This window comes from Globicephala melas, chromosome 9 (genome assembly GCF_963455315.2).
Source record: "Globicephala melas chromosome 9, mGloMel1.2, whole genome shotgun sequence".
NCBI lineage: Eukaryota > Metazoa > Chordata > Mammalia > Artiodactyla > Delphinidae > Globicephala > Globicephala melas.
Genome location: NC_083322.1, coordinates 85187311 through 85203608, shown reverse-complemented (window position 1 = coordinate 85203608; position 16298 = coordinate 85187311). Strand labels below are relative to the sequence as shown.

The following is a 16298-nucleotide window of genomic DNA, read 5'->3' as shown; positions in this document are numbered from 1 at the left end:
AGTAAAACAGTGTTTGGAGAGAACAGAAACTTGCCTGCCTTTTCTGCCAGAATTGTTATAAATTCTGACTTAGCTACAGAAAATAAATAATTTTTAACCACTAGGTTAAGTAGGGACATTAACACCCTTGAAAATAAATTCTTTTAAAAAAAAATCTTCCATCAACAGAATATCATGTAATTGTTTTTGTTAAGATACAAAAGAGATGTTTCACCTTAAATTACGATTTAATTGGAATCATCTTCCACTTTGTAGATTCACACAGAAAATCAGAGCAGGGGTGATACTGAGGTTTACAATGTATGTACTTTACCATGGAATTTCCACAGGTTATTTATCAGAGAAAATTAGTCCATTTCATGAGAAAAACACCAAGAAAGCCAGGAAAGCTGAAAATGGATAATGGCCCACACATGATACAGAGTTTGTAGATAACAGAGATTGTTTGTTTCTTTGTTTTCCTCAAGGAAGACTTTAGTGGTGTAAAGTCTTTACCTCCTTATTGTGGCACTACCCTCAGCAACAGAGATATCATTGGAAATGCTCCTAGGAAAGTGTCCAGCACATGGTTGGCACTCGGCAAGGGACAGCTGCTTATCATTATGAGTATTCAGAAGCAGAATCGCTAAACAAAAATTAAAACAGGTTACTTGGATTAACTGAAAAAACTTATGATACTCATTACTGAATGGGAAATAAATGTAGGCAAATAGTTTTGTGGCCCCTTCTCTGATAAACTTTCACAACATAAGCACAAATTACTTGCCTCTTGTAGAAGATGAGAAAACCAATTTCCAGAGATAGAAAGTGAGCAAGTTTTCAGATTCTATATGATTCCAAATATGCTGAACTTTTGTATGAGGGCTTTTGGAATAGAGAAGCAATTCATCTTAAACAGTGTCATCCTTAATCACTCAGAGAAAATCTTTTTTTAAATTAATTAATTTATTTATGTATTTTTGGCTGCGTTGGGTCTTCGTTGCTGCACACGGGCTCTCTCTAGTTGAGGCGAGCAGGGGCTACTCTTGGTTGCGGTGCACAGGCTTCTCATTGCGGTGGCTTCTCTTGTTGCAGAGCACAGGCTCTAGGCGTGTGGGCTTCAGTAGCTGCAATGTGCAGGCTCAGTAGTTGTAGCTTGTGGGCTCTAGAGCACAGACTCAGCAGTTGTGGCACACGGGCTTAGTTGCTCCACAGCATGTGGGATCTTCCCGGACCAGGGCTCGAACTTGTGTCCACTGCATTGGCAGGCAGACTCCCAACCACTGCGCCACCAGGGAAGTCCCACTCAGAGGAAATCTTGAATGCTAGAGATTAAACTTATATTTTGAGAGTTTAGAAAGTTATTATTTGGAAAAGATCTTATTCAAAATAATTTAATAAGCACGTCACACATGCTATACACATAGTAGGCAAATGATAAATATTTATTGGATTAAGATAATAAAGATAAATGTAATAGCTATTTTAAGGGGCTAAAACAAAAAAGCTGTCTATTTTAAAATGTGATTTTTTGCTTTCAAAAGAAGAATATATATTCTAAGCATTACAGTGCAGATTTCATTCTGAAAATGGCTAATAAAATAATAAAGATCGGGCTTCCCTGGTGGTACAGTGGTTAAGAATCCGCCTGCCAATGCAGCGGACACAAGTTCGAGCCCTGGTCCGGGAAGATCCCACATGCTGAGGAGCAATAAGCCCGTGCACCACAACTACTGAGTGAGCCTGCGCTCTAGAGCACGCAAGCCACAACTACTGAAGACTGCGCCCTAGAGCCTGTGCTCCGCAACAAGAGAAGCCACCGCGATGAGAAGCCTGTGCACCGAAACGAAGAGTAGCCCCCGCCCGCCTCAACTAGAGAAAGCCCACACACAGCCACAAAAAAAACCCCAAAAAACAAAAGCTTCATGATGTTGGGTTTGGCAATGATTTCTAGGATTTGACACCAAAACCACAAGACACAAAAGTGAAAATAGATAAGTTGGATTACATCAAAATAAAAAAATAATAAAGATCATTTTGCGTTACTGTGTGAAGCCTAGGAAGATGCTGATCACCAGTTATCTAGATCATGGTTTTAATTTTGGTTTACCCCTGGGACACAGGTGCACTAACAGCACAGAATTTGTTATAGGGAATTAAACCGCCTGAAGTTCTATTTTATGACAATCTATTTTATATAACATTGCTTAAAATAAGTTAGCTATTGGCCAAGTGTGATTTTTGTTGTATTGACTTTTGACTACATGTAAGAGCTACATGTCTATTTTATTTCAGTGGGCAGGTTTCCTTGTGTGCTATAGCAGATGTGTTACAAATACCATATATAAGCATGAATGTATATTATATATGTACATGTGGGGTATTCGTGTGTGTGTGTGTGTGTGTGTGTGTGCATGTACATGCATCAGCACACCACAAGGGGAACCTACCCATACGCAGAGAACTACTCTCATTTCTACCTGCAGCTGGACCCAACATAAGTGAAAATTCCGAGTCATATTTATTGATAGCCATTCCAGTGTAAGCTCTTTGAAAGCTATTAGAAATACAAGACTTAGGTTACCTCTAATTTGGATAGCTATTGGAGAATGTTTGTGAAAGAAGCAAGTTTTAAGATCATTAATGTCTTAAAAATAGAGAAAAGGAGTAAAACCAGTCTCTGCGTAACTAAAGGTTTATAATCATAGCAAACTAGTGCTCTAATGATTTAAAATGTCCATACATGATTCCTCAAACTTGGGCATTACACTGTTAACAAAGAATGTTTTTTGGTCTATGGCCTAGTTCATATTTCTTTTGCTATATGCACACGTACACACATACACACACACGCACATGCACACACTGTATCGTGCGTGACAACCCTCCACCCTCACAAGCTGGTGTCTCCCAGAAGATGCACTATCTGAGGCTTCAGTATGTCATCGCTCCCTCCCTTCACTGTGAAGTGACTGCTTAAGTCAAAAGCAATGATTTGCAGAAATCCATAGTAGAGTAACATAATGGCTTCTAAGACATCTAGTAACCCAACAAAATAGTGTGGCTGAGAGAAGCAAGGAAAAGCACATCCAAATCTCAAATAATCCAGAGAAAGTACCTGTTCCAGTAGGAAGAAATCTCTGCCCTCTTCATAAGGAAGCAACCCTGGGACTTCTCAAATGACACATTTACAAGGTGGGTGGATGGGATACGACTGTGCTGGTTCCTCCCTATCTCCAACCCCTTCTGTGAAAGCGTTTGCCCCACGTACACCTATTTACTAGGTTATTTCATCTAGTCCCACAGATTCATTACCATCTATATTCTAGCGACCTAGAGGTCTTCCCTGAACATCACACTAACATCCAAATGCCATCCACTTGGATGTCTTATAGATATTTGAACTGAGAAGATTCAAAACTGCGGGTCCCCACCCCTTACCCGCCCGCCCACACACTTTCCAGACAGCTCCCCCGCGCAGTTCTTCCCCATCTCAGTCAACAGTGGCTCCGTCCTTCAAGTTGCTCAGGCTAAAATCCCGTACTTTTCTGCTATAACTCTAAATCTTTCCACTGTCCACCCCTTTATCTTAAAGATCCAGTCCACTGCAACCACCGTCACTCTCCAAGGTTATTGCAAATACCATCAAACTGGTGTTCATGCTTCAATCTTGTCTCTCAACAGTCTATTCTCCGCTTTTAAAACTGGATGAAATCATGTACCTTCTGTAATCAAAACCCTTATGGCTCTTACCTACTCTGAGTAAAAGGCAAAATCCTCACCATGACTCACAAGGTCTAGATGATCTGGCAGCCCCACCCGCATTTCTTATGTAACCCCAACTCCCCAAGCTCTCTCTGACCTCATCTCCTAAACCCCTCTCACCCGAGACTGTCTGCTTTTCCAGCCTCCTTGCTGACCCTAGAACGTGCCAAGCACCTTTGCACCTGATGCTCCCTTTGCCTGGAGCATACTTCTCCCGGATATCTGCCTGGCTTGTCCTCCTGTATCTTCAAATCTCTGTTCCAATGTCACCTCCACAGAGAGGTCTGCCCAGACCACCTGTATAAAATAGCACCTTTCCTCTGATACTCCTTATCTCTCCTTACCCTGCTTAATTTTTCATGGCATTTATCATATATTGTTTATTTATTCATCTCTTCTGATTAAATATAAACTCCCTGAGTATAGGGGTCTTGTCTGTTTTGGTCTTCCTTGAAGACCACATCATATACTCTCAATAAATACCTTTTAAATGAATGACAGCAAACTCCACTCTAACATTTCTGTCTTCATAAATCTTTTAATTCCAAGACATTTTTGGCTTCTCAACTTTAGTTAATACAAGCTGCTGTTGAAGCTAGGTAGGTGTTTTTTTTTAACATCTTTATTGGAGTATAATTGCTTTACAATGGTGTGTTAGTTTCTGCTTTAGGTAGGTGTTAAATAATCAAACTACTGGAACCAAACACATCTGCCCAAACTAGCCCATTGAATTCAGAATTTCTGGTAAATATACCTATATCAATGAACTCGGTCACATATGAAATTCTGTTTTTTCTTCTTTAGTCAAGCAAAACCTCAAAATCTGTCTTTATGCATATCCCCCAGCTTTCTGCTGATATAAATTAGCAAAGTTGTATAAAGACTTCTCTGCCAGTTTGACTTTATAATTGACCAGAGGGCACGTCTTGCCCTGGTTACAGATCTGGGGATGCTGAGAAGTGGGATGGAGGAGCGTAAAGGAGAATTAAGATCACTCCCTCAGAATGAGTGTTTTTGTTTTTTTCAGATATATACCCAGGAGTGGAATTCCTGGGCCATATGATAGTTCTATTTTTAGTTTTTTGAAAAATCTCCATACTGTTTTCCACAGTGGCTGCACCAGTTTACATTCCCATCAACAGTGCACAAGGGTTCCCTTTTCTCCACACCCTCGCCAACATTTGTTGTTTCTGTTCTTTTGGATGATAGCCGTTCTGACAGGTGTGAGGTGATATCTTATTTGGTTTTGATTTGCATTTCCCAGATGATTAGTGATGCTGAGCATCTTTTCACGTGCCTGTTGGCCAGCCATTTGCATTTCCTCTTTGGAAAAATGTCTATTCAAGTCTTCTCCCCATTTTTTGATTGGGTAGTTTGTTCTGTTGATGTTGAGTGGTATGAGCTGTTTATATATGTTGGATATTAATCCTTTACTGGTCATATCATTTGCAAATATTTTCTCCCATTCAGTAGGTTGTCTTTTTCCAATGGTTTCTTTTTTTTTTAATGTATTTATTTTTGGCTGCGTTGGGTCTTCGTTGCTGCACATGGGCTTTCTCTAGTTGTGGCGAGCTGGGTCTACTCTTCGTTGCGGTGCACGGGCTTCTCATTGTGGTGGCTTCTCTTGTTGCGGAGCATGGGCTCTAGAGCGCAGACTCAGTAGTCGTGGCGCCTGGGCCTATTTGCTCTGCGGCATGTGGGATCTTCCCGGACTGGGGTTCAAACCCGTGTCCCCTGCATTGGCAGGCGGATTCTTAACCACTGCGTCATCAGGGAAGCCCTCAATGGTTTCCTTTGCTGTGCAAAACTTAAGTTTAATTAGGTCCCATTTGTTTATTTTTGCTTTTATTTCCTCTACTTTAGGAGACAAATTCAAAAAAATATTGCTGCTATTTATGTCAGAGTGTTCTGACTATGTTTTCCTCTACAAGTTTTATAGTATCCAATCTTACATTTAGGTCTTTAATCCATTTGATAGAGAATGTTCTAATTTCATTCTTTTACATGTAGTTGTCAAGATACATGCACCCCAACGTTCATGGTGGCATTATTTACAATTGCCAAGATATGGAAGCAAGCTAAGTGTCCATCAACAGATGAATGGATAAAGAAGATGTGGTATATATATACAATGGAATACTACTCAGCCATAAAAAAGAATGAAATTTTGTCATTTGCAGTAACATGGATGGACTTGGAGGGCATTATGCTAAGTGAAACAAGCCAGACAGAGAAAGATAAATACTAAATGGTATCACTTTTATGTGGAATCGAGAAAATACAACAAAATAGTGAATATAACAAAAAGAAGCAGACTCACAGACATAGAGAACAAACTAGTGATTACCAGTGGGGAGGGAGGAGGGGCATATAGGGGTGGGAGAGCAGGAGGTACAAACTATTGGGTATAAGATAGACCCAAGGATGTACTGTGTAACATGGGCAGTATAGCCAATAGTTTGTAATGACTGTAAATGGAAAGTCACCTTTAAAAACTGTATTAAAATTTTTTTTGAAAGATTACTCCCTCAGGAAAGAAGACAACAGTGCCTTCAGCAAGAAGCCCTCTATCTAATGTGGGGGAGGGACCACTCCAAGGAGTCACGCAGGCTGTCACGCATTTGGGAATTCAGGGGACTCTGAGCTCTCCAAGTACCCCCAATTTCCCTCACTCCTATTCTCACTTCCAACTCTTCCCAATCAATAAACAAAAGAAACCTGGCAGAGCTATGCTTCAGTAAACATTGCAAATTGGTAATGCACAGAATGAAATTCGAGTTTGGATTCAGCCAACTCTCCTTGTTACCTCTGGGGAGAGGGAGGACATTGGAATTGAAGGTGGTTTGCAAAGGGGTCTTTAGTCTAAGCTATAATTTAAAAAAAATTAAAGCATTTATGCATTTGGTATGATTAAAATTAATTTCAAATTTGCAATACGGTATAAGTATGAAAAACTACTTTTTTCTTTAGGAACTCAGCCAGGTAGAACAATCACTGTCTGGCCTAGTACAACCATACTCCTCTGCATGATATATACCCAGAGGCATGTTCCTAGAACCCCTTCTAAAAGTTTGTCATTCTTATGTATGCAATGCTATAGTATATGTGATCCTGTCTTGCCGTCTCCTCCCCTGAAGTCAATCACTTCTAAACCGCATTCACAATCTCCCAGATCCTCAGACTTGGTGGTACCTACTCCTTCCCCAGTTGTAACTCTGGCTTCTTTAGACTATAGCTCTTCATCTATGGTAACATATTCATGAACCACTTTGAGTAATAACACTCTTGTCTCAAATTTCCTTTACATCCTAGCCTAACAGATTGATTTTAGGGTAGAACCTAGACGATTATGGAATAATGTAATATATAATAAGGAATATATAGGACGGTATAGGACCAAAGAGACAAGGCACCAAACCCCTCCTGATGTCATCAGGAAAGATAATTATTTAGGATGATGATGATGATGATAATAGATATGTATGTTCTAGGTGCTTTGCATATGCTATCTCATTTAATCGTCTCAATAACTCTATTCTACTGTTATCCCAGTTTTATAATTGAAGGAACCAAAGAACAATGAGATTAAGTGATTTTGCCTGTTTTCACACAGCTTGCAAATAATGGAGCTGAAATTCATACCTAGTTAGTCTGGCTGCTGAGTCCCTGCTCTTAATTACGGATAATAAGACAAAACTCAGTGGGGGTCAAGGATGCCATTCTATCTAGACCAAGGGAACAGTAACACAAAGTAATGAAAATATGAGAGAATATGGTTTGTACTAGAACAACAAGGCATTCAGTTTGGCAGGAGTGTGAGTAGTGGCAGAAAGGACACTGAAAGGGTAGGCAGAAATCGGTTCACGAAGGGGCTTATTTGCTGGATTTTATCATATACAAAATGAGGAGCTGTTGACAGGTTTTAAGCAGGAAAATAACATGATCAGAATTGTATTTTTGAATAATCCCTGTGGCAGTGATATGGAGGATGGATTGGAATAGATTCAAACTGGGGGCACAGGTCACTATTAGGAAGGGCTTGCATTATCCTAAGAGGATGATGAGGGCTAAACCAGAACAGCAACAAGAATGATGGAAAAAAGGGGAGAGGAGTTGAACGCTGCAAAATGAAACTGAAACTTCTGTATTTCAAATGTGTCAACAGTATTCTAGAGGGAAATAAGATAATGGTGTTCCTGTGTTTGGCTCTGTCTTCCTGTTAATGAAATAGTACTCATTAAAGTCTTCACAGAGTCAAAGATATTGTCTAGTTAGGTAAACATTATGCAAGTTTTCAGCCAAGAGTAAATATATAAAAATTATTTTACAAATCATACTTAATGTTTCTGTATTGAAGAAATAAATAGATGAGAAGATTAAATCTTTTATTTCACAAGGCTTTTAAAAGACACAAAACATAAACCTATTTATACATAAAGGAAAATAAGAATTCTAAGCAAGAGCTTATCATGACGACATTACCCATTCTTTACCTTTAAACCTTCTACCCTTTCCTTGGGTAGCCATTCAGAAATAAGGACCAGTGAATTTTGTTATTTGGATGTCTTTTATCGTCGTAAATTTAAGCTCTTTATTTACTGGATGAATGTGTCATCATTTCATTTAGAGCATTACTACTTATCAGAAAATCCAATTTTTTTTCTGTGATACGTGAGCCAGTTCCATTTGGAATTTCTAGAGGCCTAATTTTAGTCAATATTTTCAAAGTATGATAAAGCTCAGAAATAATTTGTTAATTAAGATAACAAATATTAGCCAGTAAAATGAAACCGAGACAAGACTCTAAAATAATGTATTTGTTAGTAGTCAATCCACATTTATGAACATTAGCATATATTAGTGAACAGTTATGTTAAGGCAAAAGACTCTCTCAGATATAATCTATTTCCATCAATATGTTAAAGATTACCAAAATCTAAAATATATTTTATAATATAATAAGTGACATGAAATGATTTCAGAAAGGAATTTCTATGTTACAGAGTTTGTTATTAGCAAGGTACCATAAAAGTATAATGGGAAATAAAATTTTACTTAATATAAGGTGGAAAGATAGAAAGATAAGCTTTTAAGTATTTACGTAGATTAATGCATTATTTGCCAAATTCTCCTGAAATGATACCTAGTTCCTATTAAATCAGTGGACACTTGCTATATGAGCTATTTTTCTTTAGAACTGTATTTTTTTAAGGAGTCCGTTTTTATCAAAGAAATTTACCTAAACTTATACATATATTAATAGTTACATATAGTAAGTGAAAATGCCCTTATCTGAAATTAATACATTGTATAATATCAAAATCTTCATAGTCTTTTTTAGAAAACAGAAAAGAGAGAGAAATAAAGAATTAGTTACAACATTTACATTTGATGTATTATTGAGTAGATATGAAGCCTCTGAAATCTACGATATTTTATATTTTTGTCATCACTTAATTCCATTTGCATTTCTCTTGCTTTAGTATTTTAATAGTATTAATAACATAGTTTGCATCATGTTTACCTGAACACTTTGTATGTTATATATTTTTAAAAGAATATCTTGCTTCTTTTTGATTAGAATTTTCTATAAAAGACATTAGTTGAAAAATTAACTTCTTACCTAAAGTTACTATCCTCCTTAATCATTTTCAAATAATGGGTAAAGCTGCATCTTTGTGAATTTATTTTTGAAAACTTGGTTACTTTAGTAGAAACAGACACCAGAAATTGAACGTTGAATGTGTTTCTATGACTCACATACAGTATGGTGTATCCTTTTCAAATTTTATCCTAGAGCACTTTTTTAAACGTGCATTAGAATACAGCTGTTCTCTCTGAAATGGTCCCTTTTTACAACGGTGAAATTTAACAAACTATTTTTATAATCTTTTCAATATCATTTTTGCATTCTGGAATTAATTAATGAATTATAAAAGTTCCAGATACTTTTGTTTTGTTAAAAAAAAATAAACACCCGTATTTGAATCTTCTGATAGCAAAACAAGCAATATACCATTTAGGGTTGAAATATATAATATTTGAACTACGGTTCTATATATTTCAAAATTCATATTTTTTTATAAATAGATTTATCTATTTGTCCTATAAAACGTAGCTTTCTATGAAGTGAATCACTTAATGATATTATCGCTTTGGATATAAAATTGGCCTACATATAAGGGCTTCACTCCTCACCCACACCTACCTCTCCAAAAGAAAGTCTACCAGTAGTCTCGCACAGTAGTGAGCAGTCTTAAATTAAAAACAGTTGTACATTAGAGCAAAGGAAGATATTTTTCATGTTAAAGCAGTTTTTACCATCAAACATCTAAAGGGTTATAAACTATGAATGAATTACCTTTAAACCATGGTCTTTAAGGTTAAATTCATTTTCTGAGTGCTCTTAGGAGTGACATTATGCTATCACCTTTTAAAATATTTTAAATGATAAAATTCTACATTTCACGAATAGTGCAGGAACAGGTTTAATTACGTATGTTTCCCTTTGCTTGGGAATTAAAATGCTGTAAATGCCATAAATTGAGTAAGTTTATCTCAGAATGAGGAATATTTAGAGACAAATAAATACCCAATAACTATTTATAGCCTGAAAAGATGCGTTTAAGTCACAGTCAAAATACAGGTTACTTGTGTAAAATCTAGCCTACTGAATAAACAAGTATTTTTTTAATTAGAGTGAGTAATATGAGTAAAAATTTTTCAAATAAGAGACATTAAGAGAATTATAACTCTACTGTGTGATTCTCAATATTCCCAATTGCTTGCAAGTGTTTATTCGGATAACAGCGTAACAGCAACAAAGGACTTCTTTAAATGGCATATTTTTCAGCTTTATTTCAAACGCTGTATAGCATAAGAACCCATTGCTCAGAGAGAAATTTTAAGCCATGGAAAAAGAGTATGAAACATATTCCAAAGTGCTGAAGGAATTAATTGCCCTATTAGGTAACGAATACCCAAAAGAATGAGCATTAGTGATTTATGGCTTAAAGTGCTTGGGTCTGATCAGCATTTTGACTTCTTTGAAGGAGGACTTGTAGCCACCAGGTTGTGCCTCACTTATACCAGGCCACGTCCCCCAGAAAATCCCATTTCGGACACCTCTGTATTTCTGGTGATAATATTTGCCATTTAAGTTTGCAGAAAGACATGCATCAAACCACCAGCCTGAACTGTAGTAGAGCCCACAGTTCCCAGAGGGGTATCGATCGTTGTCTCTATCCGGGGTGGTGAAAAACTTCAGATCGTGGTTGTAATGTTTACTGAAACGTAAGGCATCTCCAGCTGTGCCATTATAGTTACCAATGTGTAAACGGTATTTGAGAAACTCGTTGGCCACATAAAAGTGATCATACAAGGCATAGAGTTTGACACCGTTAAAGTCTTCAAGATCTATTCTTAGAATCATGTCCTTACTCTTAGTCAGAAGATGGATTTTATCGTTCCCCAGCCAAAATTCTCTTCTGGGGTTTCCAAAGCCTACTTTGTAGTCTTGCCATGTTCTGGTGAAGTTGGTGCTTCCATCAACACGTGCCTGCAGCACTGTCCAGCCTCCCCCCATGGTCTCCATGTCACAGAAAACTTCGAAGCTACTATTTTTGGGATCCGGTGTAACTCTGTAGAGCTCACTGCTTCTTTTGCCTATCGTGTAGTATTCAGAGCAATCTTTATATATAAGATGTTGAACTGCAGGGGTAAAAAAAGAAAGGCATTGGATTTTGTTGATAAAAACTAGGCATCTAAAGAATTCTTTATATGCACGAAAGCAGTTTTATAATTTGATCAATGGTGATAATGAAACCTTGCTCAGCTAAACTGACTTGAACCTGTTTAGCAAATGCTTGTTAACGCAGACAAAGCTCCCCAGCACAGTCTTGGTTGGTCATAATACTGACAACACCACCAACAAACAACAACAAGAAGACATAAAAGTGATAGCTTTAGTAACTCAGTAATATTTAGTGAGGGCTCCGCATGTGTTCTAGGGATTCTGCCAAAGACTTGATAACATTTTCACACTTAATCTGCACATGAACTTTATGATGTAGATATTATTAACAACCTGCTGGTGAGAAAGAATATTAGGCTCAAAAAGGATCCGTGGCTTGTGCAACTTCACAGAAGCTTTAAAAGGCAGAGCCAGGACAGAGCTCAGATCTGGCTGGCTGCAAAGCTTGTCCTTGTGACCACTGCATCCCTTGGTCCTGAAAGTCAGATGATTCCAACGCTCCTAGAACTGCATTCCATGTATACAGAGGAAGCACAGGCTTCTACATCCTTTCACCTAAAGAGGCTGATAGACTCCACTTTCAGGCAGTTTTATAGGATCGTTCTAAATGATTTATTAAAATTCTAAAATACAGCATTGATCAACATTTCCATTTATTTTACCTGCTTGACAATTAGACACAGAAGCTTAAGTTCTTTTTAAAAACTTCAATAATATACCAATATTCTTACTCTGAATTTATTATCCAGGAAAATATTTAGCTAGTGTTTCCCATGTCTGGTTTCTAGAAGGAAACCACAGGTGATTATGCACAGGATTAGTGTAATAAACAGTTAATGTGGTTCTGTAGGAACCAACACAGATATTTACTCCAAAATAATTTTTTAAAAAATTGGTACTGGATCAGGCAAGTTTAATACAAGACACTTATGAGCCACAAATAATCTATTCATCTGTACTTAGAGCTCAGAATATTCAGATAGTTCCCCAAAACTTAGTAGAAAAAAAGACAGTAGAATCTTGTTCTTGTCATTCCAAATTGCCATGCAGTACCACATCTAACGTTCACCCACGTATGTCACCTAAGATGTGAAACTCTGCCTTGCAATGTGCAGGGCACATTTAGATGCAGGCTGCTGGGAGTATTAGCAACAGTGGTCCCGGAATCTCCCAAATACCTTCACTGGGTAGATTCCCTGGGGAATCTACCTAGGGAAGATGCATGAGGTGCTTGTTTCTAAGGGCCATGATCTCTGCTTCAGGCACCATATCCCTTCAACCTCACACTCATGCAGAGATGGCTTTCCAAAGTGTGATAAGACCACCATCAGCAATGGTCCCAGAAACTCATGTGGAAAAACCAGGGTTTGGGGGAACCAGTGCCACAGCTAGCGGTTCGTGGGCAGAACAGGCAGTTAGGTTTATGGCCTTTAACATATACTTATTAAAGCTAATTCAGATTATCAGCAGATAATCTGGATGGGGAAGATGGGTTCTATTGTTACATGCTTGAATTCTAGTGAAAGAGAGGAAGAAATAAGAATGTATTCCTTCCCTTACTGGCATGCCAAAACGCCCCTTAAAATGTTTTTGGGCCACTAGGTCTAAAAGCAAAAAGTTTTGCACACATATGAAGCCATATAGCTGCTTTTATCCCATCTATAAAATCTCCCATTTCCACTAGACATTCGGGATTATGAACTGCAGATTACTTGCTAAAATCTTTCAGAGGTCTCTTGTTGCCATATAAGGAGCAGTCACCTGACCACACAAATAAACTGATTTCCAAAGAACAGAGTACAACCCCAAACACTGCCTTAACTCTACTGTTTTCAAACACTTCAGTGAAGAGATAAATAAGTTAAACTCACTGAAACATTAAGAAATTCTCTTAGAATATTACTCTGCCATAAAAAGAAATGAAATTGAGTTATTTGTAGTGAGGTGGATGGACCTAGAGTCTGTCACACTGAGTGAAGTAAGTCAGAAAAACAAATACCATATGCTAACACATATATATGGAATCAAAAAAAAAGAAGAAAATGGTTCTGTAGAACCTAGGGGCAGGGCAGGAATAAAGATGCAGACATAGAGAACGAACTTGAGGACATGGGGAGGGGGAAGGAGAAGCTGGGAGTAAGTGAGAGAGTGGCATGGACATATATACACTACCAGATGTAAAATAGATAGCTAGTGGGAAGCAGCCGCATAGCACAGGGAGATCAGCTAGGTGCTCTGTGACCACCTAGAGGGGTGGGATAGGGAGGGTGGGAGGGAGAATCAAGAGAGAGAAGGTATGGGGATATATGTGTACATATAGCTGCTTCACTTTGTTATACAGCAGAAACTAACACACCATTGTAAAACAATTATACTCCAATAAAGATGTTTTCTAAAAAAAATAAAGAAAAGAAATTCTCTCCCTCCACTTCTGTTTGTGTGTAGCTCTGGCGTCAGCAAATAAGATCTTTGAAAGTGCTTTCTGACACATACAGAACTCATGATTTTTTGTAATTAGGTCCTATTCCTTTCTGTGGGCACATGTGCAAAGATAATAGTTTTTTCTGTTTCACCTTGATGAATAAAAGGCCTAACTTATATAATTCATCCTTTATTTAACTTATATGATAAGGTTAATGTTTATAGATACTGTCCAGCTATATAACATTCATGAACAAATGATAAGAAAACATTATACATACCTGGACGTGATTGTATTTGTTCTTGAGTGGGACACTTAGATGAACATTTGCCATCCAAACTATTGACAACAAATGTTAGGTTTGCCACTTTGCTATCAACATAATGTTCTATGTTGTTCATATTTACACGATTCAGCTTCTCCAGGCGACCCTGAAGCACGTCGATCTCCTCCTTGGCATCCTTAAGGTCAGAGGACAGCTTGTTAACCTCGCTCTCTAACTCTCTAACTCTGTTGTCACCAGCTTCTCCCAGAGCTCCTGTGCCGGGTGACAGCAGTCCACTTCTGCCCAGGTCTCGGTTGTCATCAGCCTGCAGTTTGCAGTCTTGGCAAGACTTCTTCAGGCTCTTTACAATTTCCTTGAGGTTCTGGACTTCTTTGAACACCTCCTCGATCCTGCCAAACTGCTTGGGGAGCTGAATAGTCAGCGGGGGCAGGTTCACCTGGTAGGGACAGTCTCCTCCCTCCTCGCATTTCGCTCTGCTTTCTAGTCTCACCGGGCAGGCGTCCTGGGCTGCTTCATCTTTAATTTCCTCTCTTGCATTGTCTGCCACAACCAAAAAACCATAAGCAGCAAGGACAGCGGAGCTCAGCCAGCACCACTTCGCCAGCTTCATCTTTGCGGTGGCGCTCGCCCCAGCAGGGAAGGGGGCCGGGCTGGAGCTCTTTTTAAGAGCTGCAGCTGCCTTCCTGAGTCAGGCTTTCCGTGTTCTCAGAAAAGGGCGGGAGCACGTTGCATCACCAGTCTCAGAAACACGGAGGAAGAGGAGATCGTCCTCATCAAACTCAGTGTGCCCCAAACTGTTATTCGTTCTCAATCAAAACCACCCGCTTTGGAATTCCTGCAGTTGGTCAGATGCACATACTCAACAAGTTTCACTTTCATCTTTTATTTTTAAAAAGCACAAGAAAAATCTTGAATCTTAAAATAATTATACTTGAAGTAAATCATTTCATGATACTTAGCTCCACAGTGGGGTAAATAGTTTTTAAAGATAAAATTGAATGTGCTAGTTATCCAGATTATGTGAAGGACAGAAATGTTACAAAAATGGAAACGGTTCTTTTTCCTTCTGGGAATGGGGCATTGAGAATTCTGTATTTTCTCCACGTTGTGCTTTCAGGTGAAATCTCAAGCACTTAACATTTTACATATAATGAAGTTCAGCTTTCTGGTTCATGCAGTGGACTTTTGTTTCAGCTGTTTGAAAAGGGAAGAAAACTGGTAGAAAAAAAAGCGCTGCTTTCTATTTCTCCAACCACTGCATAGCACAGGAGGAATGTCTAACTGACAAAAACACCATTAAAATACATCCTTGCCTTTCATCAGAACCAGCAGCCTTTTCCTTTGCTCTTCACCAACTCTGTGACTGTACTGTCCTTCCACATCTGCCAAGTACGAATCTCTGAACTAGTCTGCCCCATCTTGGTTCTGATTCTTCTTTTGTCTCCGGCATCTTTGCCTTCCCTCCCCGCGGGCAGCCATAGCAGTCCCCTCTCTGTGTTTCTGCCTCCGCAGTGGGCCCTCCACCCGGTCTCTATGTCACTTGCTATGTCACTGCTTTGCCCCAAACATGTCTGCATTCATGACTTTTCATACTTTTCAAACCTTTTTTCATGGTTTTCAAACTCTTCTCCTGAGAGGCTGAGGACAGGAAGGGGGAACAGCTTCTATTGAAGGAACCACCTCCTTTTAATTTATTTTACATATTGGTGTCTCATGTAAGGTTTCTTATTAAAAAAGGATTTTATTGTTTTAAAAATAATTTCAAAATTATGGCTAAAAATCTAAATTCTTATTGTATTATTTAAAGTGCTCTGTAATCGATCTCTTATTTATTTCTTTAACCCGATTTCCTATGATTTTTCTATCTACTCCTTCATTCCAGCCAAACGCCTAACTATTCATGTGCTCTAAATGTGTCAGGCTCACTTTACACTTCCAAACTGCATTTACTCCTGGATATTCAGGAGAGCTAGATTCCACCCCTGCATCTACTTCTTATTGGATCTATAGATCATTAACTTTGCTGAGCCTTGGTTCCTGTAACTGTGAAGGAGAAATTTGGCTATTCTCCCCTCATATAGGAATGATAGTTA

At 38.4% G+C, this 16298-nt stretch overlaps 3 protein-coding genes across 3 annotated transcripts in view; 1 reads left to right on the top strand and 2 right to left on the bottom strand.

Moving 5' to 3' along the window:
• The window catches only part of CCDC146 (coiled-coil domain containing 146), a 109168-nt gene that overhangs the window by 14888 nt on the left and 77982 nt on the right, over nt 1-16298 (top strand). The gene's annotated exons all lie outside the window — the stretch shown is intronic.
• Nucleotides 8116-14992, bottom strand: FGL2 (fibrinogen like 2). The gene is made up of 2 exons (XM_030834306.3): nt 14200-14992; nt 8116-11454 (listed from the first exon to the last, which is right to left on the bottom strand). Exons 1-2 carry the CDS (start codon nt 14813-14815, stop codon nt 10748-10750), a joined length of 1323 nt encoding a protein of 440 aa, XP_030690166.1. The 5' UTR covers nt 14816-14992; the 3' UTR covers nt 8116-10747.
• The window catches only part of GSAP (gamma-secretase activating protein), a 183741-nt gene continuing 178764 nt past the window's right edge, over nt 11322-16298 (bottom strand). Inside the window, exon 35 of the transcript XR_011377682.1 lies at nt 11322-11454. The gene's annotated coding sequence lies outside the window, so the exon portion shown is untranslated. The remainder of the gene's footprint in view (nt 11455-16298) is intronic.

Bases quoted from the DNA above. Each gene is read 5' to 3' on its own strand.
- FGL2 (XM_030834306.3), bottom strand. From the start codon at position 14,815: ATGAAGCTGGCGAAGTGGTGCTGGCTGAGCTCCGCTGTCCTTGCTGCT. The intron at 11,455-14,199 runs GTATGTATAATG...TTACCCCTGCAG, and splicing joins ACAAATACAATCACGTCCAG to TTCAACATCTTATATATAAA.